The sequence below is a fragment of the Notolepis coatsorum genome (genome assembly GCF_963971535.1).
Source record: "Notolepis coatsorum genome assembly, chromosome: 1".
Taxonomy (NCBI): domain Eukaryota; kingdom Metazoa; phylum Chordata; class Actinopteri; order Aulopiformes; family Paralepididae; genus Notolepis; species Notolepis coatsorum.
This window is the reverse complement of record NC_140165.1, coordinates 160,597,923-160,607,869: the sequence shown is the minus strand read 5'-3', so window position 1 is coordinate 160,607,869 and position 9,947 is coordinate 160,597,923. Positions and strand designations below refer to the sequence as shown.

Here is a 9,947-nt window from a genome sequence, read left to right as displayed (position 1 = left end):
TTTTATATCCCTTTATCTTTCATCCAACCTTAAAGGTGCTATAGATAACATGCATCCACTAGATGTCGCACTAGAGCACCAGCATATTATCATTTATCTAATCAGGTGCATTCCACATAGGAAGTATAGGAGGGGATACCTGCAACGTAAACATTCATTTTGGACCTGCAAAGAAAAATGTAATGATAAATTCCTTAATCATTACTCTATACATAAACATGTTATCTATACTATAGCACCTTTAAACAAATGCAGCTTTAGAACAATGGAGTTTGGAGTTATGACTTGAATGGAGGAATATTCCTAATGGAGTATATTATAATATGGAGGAATATTGCTTGAATGGATGAGTATTCCTAATGGAGTACATTATAATATGGAGGAATATGACTTGAATGGAGGAATATTATTAATGGAGTATATTATGAATATGATATTGAGGAATATTGAATGGAGGAATATTCTTAATGGAGTATATTATAATATGCAGGAATATGACTTGAATGGAGGAATATTCCTAACCCTGCAGATATAGGCCTAATTTCTATACCTCACAAAAAGATTGTAGTTAGTTTTGCACATTGTCATTAATTTTATTATCGGAAGCCTGTTTTATCATTGTACTGTATTCGCATTTTCTTCTTATATATATATTTTAAATAAAATAATGATTCATATATTGTGATCCATGTCTAAGGGTTATTTGTATCCTATTGTAAACGTTGGAGATGTGGGTTTTACTGTTGCAATGTGTTAATGGCCCTGGAAAATGTGTCTGCAATGAAGAGACTTTTTATTTGTATTTTGCAATAAACTATTTAAATCTCATTTGTAAGGCCAGACAACACACGTTAATGTCCCCATGGGCCGGACACGTCTTCTTTAAACAAGTCAAGAAGAAACATCACAATAAGTCAAGAACAAAACAAGAACATCATAAAGTCAATTTTTTTTTAAAGAAATGCAAAATAAAATGCAACACTGGCAATGTGGAGGAGAGAAACCTAGAAGGGCCATTCAAGGGGGATCTCCCTTAGATGTCGGTGATATAGTGTTGCAGTAAAACAGGCGAACAGTTGGTAGGCATGCACTCATGCGTAGTGAAACGCAGATAAGTGCATGCGATAGCAACTGAACATTTTGAAAGATTAAAGATAAAGCTGATAGCGATAGCAACTGAACATTTTGAAAGATTAAAGATAGAGCTGATAGAGGATCTATTTGAGGCAAAGGGATCTATTTAAATGAACTGATCTACTCTCTGAGTGAGTGATGTAAGGCTGAATCATTTAAGATTGCCCACATTGAACACAAGCAGTATGGCTGAATTATGTAATTTCAAAAGGTTAAGGATCATTCCATCCTCTAAAAAGTTTAAAATAACAGTCAATAATTATTATTATTGATTGTTTGTGTTCCTGCCAGCAATACATTTCAGAGCCGGTGTCCTAAAGTTAGCAGCTGTATGTGTTACTTGGATTTTCTTATTCAACTAAAAAATAATAATAAAAGAGAAAGTAAGGCTGCAAATCTTGAATTTGCAATAGGTCACTTGGGAGCTTATTTTATTGCTGCAATTAAAACGTACACAATGATCGCCATCCAAACTGTTGTTACTTAAATAAACGTGAAAATACTGTGTTTATATGCGCTTTTTCCCCCGAATAATAACCAACAATTAGTCTTCTTCTGAGGGCCCGTGGCATCCCGCTCATGGTGCTGGTGATAATCTATCGCGCGCGTGGCAGTTCGACCTACTGACACTGCCGAGTCGACCACACAGCCAGTGTATTCAGCACGACGGGTCGAGTAGAAGGGCTGTTGTTGGGTTACAAATAGAGACATTTGTCATGAGTGTTTGCTGAGCTGTCTCGGCTCTAATTGCTCCTTTCCTTTTCTATTTCCGTTTAAAAGTGGCCACAGGCCTTGACCTATAATATGGATATGTCTATGTTGGTGGCCGGGTATCCCCAGTCAAAAATAAATAAATAAACATCAATCCAGCCTATTATGGTAAGGAGCCTGCCTGGTGTCTAAAGATTTTAAAGTGAATATCACGCAGAGCGCGCGGTGACGAAGAAAACGCGCTGAACCTGCCTCTGTACGCTCGGCCCCAGGTGTGTGGCAGGTTGGACGCGCAGAGCCCCCGCTGTAATGGCGCCGTCAAGCGCGCTCTGCACTTCACACTCTGGAGCAGAAAAAGAAAAACCGTTATGGTGGTTACACCAATTTAATCACCGGGGACGCTGGCACTCCTTGGAGACCAAATAAATGCATTTGATTGGGCCAAATGCACGAGGTCGCGGCATAGAGCGACACAAACCGGGAAAATGTTCGCCACTGCAACTTTAAAACCGACCATGTGGTTCAATCCACCTGCATTTCACTGTCCGTCGGATAGACTTCAACTGACAAAGATGCAAAGAGACAGACATGTGTTCGGTGCTATATGCCCCAACAAAATGGTCCGACTGGACAAAATAACTGGAGGAGACAAAAAGGTATAAGCTGTTTATTGTAACAATTTTACGCAGAATTCAAACAACGTGATTTGTTTATTCAATGTATTTTCTGACGTATACGTACAGGGGAGGGCGATGCTGCCAAGGAGTAGCAGTCCAGTGACCGTGTACGCTGTTCCCTGCATAGTTGAACAGGGTATGTTGATACATATGGGTGATGGATGGATGGATGGATGGATGGATGGATGGATAGATAGATAGATAGATAGATAGATAGATAGATAGATAGATAGATAGATAGATAGATAGATAGATAGATAGATAGATAGATAGATAGATAGATAGATAGATAGATAGATAGATAGATAGATAGATAGATAGATAGATAGATAGATAGATAGATAGATAGATAGATAGATAGATAGATAGATAGATAGATAGATAGATAGATAGATAGATAGATAGATAGATAGATAGATAGATAGATAGATAGATAGATAGCAATTCTAAAATATTAACATTTCACCATATGTGTCATGTGTTACAGCCTTCTCAACAATTGCATGGGATGATTTTGAAGACGGCGCATCTGTGGTCTGTGTGAGGCGAGAGAGTGATTCCCTTGGTTCTCAGGTGAGCTCGACCCGATCATCTCCGACATGCACGCAACACCGTACGAACTAAAGGGAGATTGATTGATTCTTTCTTTTGACGGCTTTGGTTATTTTCTCGACTTTCTTTTACACTCCCACACTGCACGCGCTGTTAATGTTTGACACGAGGAGGAGAGTGCTGGAATGCTGCACGAATGTGGTTGGCCTGTGCCACGTTAGCTATAGAGCCTCCCTTAATTGGTTCGACCTCCCAAGCTATGTCTACAAACGGCCCTTTACTCACATCACACCTTGGCGTACTTCCAAACACAGTTGTATACCTGCGCCTGTAGAGGACCGCACGTCGAGTTCCCTAAAAATGACAACTCAGACATATTCCAGCATATGCTCTCATTACGGCTCGTGGTTCTTCCAGGACTTCCAGGTATAGAGCTGATCTACACGGGGGGGGGGGGGGGGGGGGGGGGTATTTTGCTTCAAGTAATCAATAAACTCATCACTGTATGTATCGCCCCCAGGTAAACGAATCTGACGAAGATGACCAAGACTTTGGAGATTATGCGCTGGACTTCATAGCAGGTGAGAAAACCAAATAATATAGAACCTCGACCTTATATAGATTAAACACATATTCTCTCTCACTCTCTCTCTCTCTCTCTCTCTCTCTCTCTCTCTCTCTCTCTCTCTCTCTCTCTCTCTCTCTCTCTCTCTCTCTCTCTCTCTCTCTCTTAAACCGGTTTTAATTATAAGTATTAAAACTGTTAAAAAAAATCATGTTAGGCTTAGCATGTAGCTATATGATTACTACATTTTGTAGTTAATTGAATGTCATAGGCCTGCATGGCTGTTGAATGCTCTTCTACTGCTGTTATTGCTGGTGCTGCTAATAATAATAATAATAATAATAATAATAATAATAATAATAATAATAATAATAATAATAATAGTGATGATAGTAATGTGTAGCTATCAGAATTGGTTCAGCTGTAGTAGCCATCGTCTTCAGGTTTGAGAAATATATGGGTGAGTGAGATGGATTTCCAACGTGTATCCCTTTCCAATGTGTCAGATTCCCCTGCCACACTGGAGAGCAGTCTGTCGTCCGCTGGCCTCGTAGCGTTCCAGGGCTGCCTCATACCGCCTCTCACCCCTCAGAGGGACTTCTCTCCAGAAGAGCACGTCAGTAATAAGCTAGCCCCAGCGACAGGCCTTTCTGATGCCCAGGATGGCGCTCTCTGGCAAGGCAGGGTGCTGGGAGATGCCATGGACGTCAACTGCCAGGTAAATCCTCACGGCAACACTGGACTCAGGACTACCAAACTGAAAACCTATACAGTTTGTTGTCTTGATTACCAAATTAGATATGAAGCAGCAATGGTAATTTATCCCACTAATTTATTTAGATAATTTTGATATTTTTCTTATGGATTATGCATACAGTATACTTACTGTGCATTCATGTATTTCAGAGGTGATGGCCAGCATTATTTTTGCAACAGCATTTGGAGTATGCTGATCCTTATAACTCTCTCACATGGCCGAACAAGGACACATGAATGAAAGATTTGTATTTTCTAACAAGTATAAAAACTAAAATATATCTGTTCATTTGACATATACGTATATATATATACAAAAGATAATAGAAAAAGACAACAAAAGGAAAAACAGATAAACAAATCATAGTGTATACCCTGTTCGAAAAAGGAGTATGGAAGAAGTTTACACTTTTTTTGTATTCCTACCCCTTTTAACTATTCATTACAAATTATATAATTTTATTGTTAATTATATGTATAAACCCTGTATCTCTATATAATCCAATACATTTATATATATAAATACATTTAATATAAATATACATCATTCTCACATAGATTGAACTGGTCGTACAAAGTGCTGTGCATATGAGCCACCACTAGGGGCAGAGTGATGAACTGTGAGTGAGCAAATTAGTTAGTGACATTGAGGTCATTTTGTTTCTAATGAAAGTATGAATTTTGGGCATGTTTTGGAAATTCACATGGTCAATGGCCTACTTCCAACACTCTTTCAGGTCCATGTGGTAATAGATTTGTCTTCATTAGCTCCATGGGACGTTACAGAAAAGGCAGGAGGAGATGGACTCGCTCCAGGAGAGGAACGTTCACCTCAGAGAGCTGGCAAGCCGAGCCAAGCACCTGGCCTCAGTGCTGGAGGTGAGTACTTAGTCCATGTGTACTACTAACCTGTGTCATCTTAAGGGTGATTTTCTCAAAAATGTGGTTTGACCGACACTTGATCATTAACAGACCTATTGATATTAGGAGTAGAGTAGTAATACAGTTATTGAAATCTGTCATTCTCCTCTTTCAAACAGCGTAGAAAACCTCAAATATAAATTTGACTCAAAATGATAGGGCAAGCCCATAACTGACCTTGGGGACATGCCAGATTTATCCCATATTCTCAGTTGTAGTTGGCCTTAGACACACACACCATAAAATACATGCTATATATACATACTCCTGCCATTGCGTTTGACTAAGGCACAGGCATTAGAACTGGAGTTGCTCCCCAGGCGCTAGACTGTGGATGCCCACTGCTATTAAATAGTTAGGATGGTTAAACACAGATGATACATTCCTGGTTTATGTAAAGATACTCTACATTTCCTTCCATCCTTCCTTTATGTTGACTCCATGAACTTAATCTCACAATTTACTTTTAATTTTTCTTGTCCTGCAGAAGTTGATGAGCGTCCGAGAGCAGGATGATTTGTTGTCGCCTTCCAGCGACAACAACACGACTTCAGCCAGTCCCCGTAAGAGGCAGCGTCTGGATGAGGAGCTGTGTGATCCAGCAGCCCCCTCTGGCTGCGTGGAGGACATACTGCGGGACATCAGCACTCGTTGCAGTGCCGTCCTCCGTCGCAGCGACGGCAAAGAGCCGCGGCACCAGGATGCAGACAGCATACGCATGTGTGGCACGTTCTCAGGTCTGCAGACCTCCGTCTCCAAAGGTGGCAGTGTGAGTTTGGATGGATTGGAAGGAGGAGGGGAAAGTGACTCGTCTTTCAGAACGTCTGTGAGAGAACACAGCACGATAAAGACCCAAGTGTTTCCTCACGGTCGTGCCTTTACATCGAGGACCCAACAGGGAGGCTTCCGGTTTCGCTGGGTGCCCAACCAGAGTTGATCAAGCTCAGAGTAAACCAGAGTCGGCAATTAAGAGATGTTGTTTATCACATCAGTTGGCAGGAAGCTTTTGAACATTATGGTTTAATACAGTAATCCACAAAGTGGGACAATGACTCCAATAGTGACTCATTACTAGCAGCTATATGTCTGCCCTCAGGTTTAATAGGTAGGCAACATCGCAAAACAACATACATCTAATTTAGCAGAGCCATAGGCCAATGTGTCTGTGCTATGAAAATAGCAACAAGGTGTGGATATTGCCAGTTCCAAAACGTTGGGAATTAAGACAGTAAATATCCACGCAGCATTGCTATTTCAAATGGGCAACCTGTATTGTTCACTAACATGTATGTTCACCTAAGGCTCTATGTTGTTTTTCCACTGTTGATTTCCTTTAAAACTAGTAGGGTACCACCTTCCCACTGCCGATACCAATCCATAGTCCTAAAACTGTCTGTGTCGCCCGATACCGAGTGAGTTCCGATTTAACAGTATAGATACGATTTCTGGCATCATGTTACATGTGTTTCTTGGTATCAGGTTCTAGTTTTGGGTGTACTAGTATTGGCATCAATGCATCTCCAAAAGCTAAAATTCCAATCTCCTAAAAGCCTTAGGATTCCTATTTTTAATGGATCCAGGAGGGCATTTTAAGGTGCCATAGGGCTACCTTCAAGGCTTGTATGAAGCATGGGTGGGCAACTACTGCTAATGCTTATCTTATAACCCATCACAATCTCTGTAAATGATTGAACCGCGTCTTCCTCAGGTAGCTTGCTGAGCTAATTACCCAGGACCGGTGCTCTCAGCAGAGTAAATAAATACTGCCCGAGCTTTCGTTTACACTGTGTATCCGTTTACATGCCCTGTGTGTTGAAACTATTCAGGGCCCAAATGGAGCGTGTAATAATGTTTACTTTTACACCTCACAAGATGTTTCAAACCTATTTTTCAGGTTTTTGTAATAAAATGATAATGTGACATTCCTTTTATGTTGACTTTGTCTTGTTCCATGGAGTGGTTTTTGGTAAAGAAGGAGGATTACAGTGATAAATGGAAAGTAACAGTTTTTCCACTGAGGACTTTCCTTGTTTGAGCAGCAAAACAAATCTAACCCCACGACCTTGTTAACTGGAAGGTATACTTCCTTCCTGTCTGTGTCTGTCTGACGGACCATGTGGTCTGAGAAAAGAGAATCATGCTGCAGGTCATGCAGGTCTGCGTTTTCTTTTTACATTTTATTTTATTTATTTAACATCCATTACTTAATTGTGGGTTATGTTATGTTCCATTCATGTTTGGACGTCAGAAGTTCCTACTTCCTACTTAGAAAAATGCAATGGAATGGCGGGAATTCCAAGTTGGAAATTCAAGTATTATGAGATAAACTCCATATGGTTGCTCTTGAGGTGTTTCTCCCATAGATAAACTAGGTATAGTTACTCCCATTACGTTTCTCCCAAACATAACCTATGTATGGTTGCTTCCAAGGTGTTTCTCCCATAAATAAACTCCAAGTCATAATTTTGACCGCCCAACTGGGAATTTGCGACCACCAGCTTTAAATGGAACTAGACCATTGGGTTAAAAGGGCATTTCACCTATGTCTGAACATTTTGTACGAGTCTTCAACATAGTTGACTCTCCGAGATAGATTCATGCTATATCACAGGATGTATTTGTTGTAATAATAAGTATATAAAACAACTTAAAAACTTGAAAACTAATAATAACCACATCCCTCCATACATCTGTTGGCTCTGCTATTTTTTCATCTGGACCTACATCATTTCACAATGACACAGGGAGTCAGTGAACTCTGATGACATCACCTGATGTGATGAATTCACCAAAGAACAAACTAAACGAATGAACTCTTAATATCTTGCAAACCAAATTAAAGCTGCATCGGGTCGTTTTGAGAAAATTACCTGTGCAATAATTAGTTCCAAATGCTTGAATATTGTTTATAATCTAGACACAAATCCAAAATAAATCACCCTTAGAGGATGCTTCTTTGTATGTTAAGGGTGGTAGGAGGGTAGGTGTGCCACAGCTAAACTGATCATTTCTACTTTCAAACAGTGCTCCAGGCATCCAGCAGCTGTATGTACTGTATTCTATACTAAAGGTATATTATACTTTATTTTGACATTTCAGATGTTAGCAGTTTCAGAGGATACTTCCCCCACCAAAAAAATCTATCCAATGCACCTTTAAAGAGTAAATCCAGTTTTGGAATATGTGCAAGATTGTGAAGTGTGCTTTTTGGTGAAGTGCCCTTTATGACTGTAAAAAATGGATTGATTTGAATGTGGATATCTGACAGCACTATTCTGAATTGTCTTAGTTAATCAAAATGTATGTTTATCTATGTAAATAAATAAACATGTTATTTATTAATGCTTTTGTCAGTCCTATCACATACAAACTCTCTGGAATAAAATGTTTAATAGCCGTTAGTTTGAGCTGTGCATTACAGCTGAAACACACTGGAGACGCTCATGTTGATGGATGCTATTGCTATCCATACTGGATGCTCGGCACGCGGGTTGGGGATCAAACCCACGTACAGGTTATTTTATCGTTGCACCTGTTGCACACCTGCCTTGCTATCCTTGTTGGGAGGGGGGGGGGGGGCAGTCTCTCAATACATTTTCCATTTTCCTTCTGAAGTTTATTTTAAGGCGAGACAGCCCAGGTGAATAGGCAAAATAAATATTTAAATAGATATCACTATAAGGCGGCTGAGTGGCTCAGTGGGCAAGGCGCTCGCCACTAACGCAGGATATGCTGGTATCGAGCCCAGCTCTCGGCGTTACTACCGGCTTAGCCGGCCGTCATACTAACACAATTGGCAGTGTTAGGGGGTGGGAAAGCCGGTGGGTGGGGATTGGACGTTGTGGACAGTGACTCCTACAGGTCGGTTGGGTGACGCCTGTACAGCAGAAACAGGAAGTATCGGGCCTCGCGTTACTCCTCGCCACTGAGAGTTCGAGCTGTCTGGTGAAAAGATGCAACAGGCTGCCTCCTCGTGTACCGGAAGGGACACGTGATGAGGTTTCTATCCATTCCTCACTACAGCCGACCAGTGGGAGGCATAGTCTAGCAACGTTCAAGACAGGGGAGGGAAGAATTGGAATCACGAAATTGGGATGGGAGAAAAATATAAAAATAGGAGAAAAAGTGGATAAAAAAAAAATAGATATCACTATGAAACTTTCCCAGTTTGTTATGTACATAACAACTAAGAAAAAATGTATTGCAAGTTTTCTGAGATCTTATGTTTATATATGCAAAATAGACATTACCTAATTAAATATGCACTAATTTGCATATGTCGCCCACGTACAGGTTATTTTATCCTTGCACCTGTTGCACACCTGCCTTGCCATCCTTGTTGTGAGGGGGGGGGGGGCATTCTCTCAATACATTTTCCTTCTGAAGTTTCTTTTAACATTATGGGAAATATTCGTACATATAATTCATAATCCATATACCGTAAAACATAATAAAAAAAAGTCCAAAATAGTTGACCATGCCACACGAGTAGCTTTCTACAGGGCTCTCCGACACAGAGACACAGGCAGAGATGATGGTGAATACAAACCGGTTTATTGAAGAGAGTAACCAACCAGGAGCAGATATGATGTTGTCATGACAAAGGCTCTCCTCAGTGTGTGAGGATGGAT

General features: G+C 40.4%; 1 protein-coding gene across 1 annotated transcript; it reads left to right on the top strand.

Annotated features, from left to right (window-relative positions):
* Nucleotides 1-2,597: 2,597 nt before the first annotated feature.
* Nucleotides 2,598-6,253, top strand: LOC311223300 (multicilin-like; the record flags this gene model as incomplete). The annotated part of the gene is made up of 6 exons (XM_084308092.1): nt 2,598-2,658; nt 3,010-3,095; nt 3,595-3,655; nt 4,146-4,357; nt 5,164-5,274; nt 5,804-6,253. The coding sequence occupies 6 exons, from the start codon at nt 2,598-2,600 to the stop codon at nt 6,251-6,253; spliced, it is 981 nt and encodes a 326-aa protein (XP_084164218.1).
* Nucleotides 6,254-9,947: the final 3,694 nt, after the last annotated feature.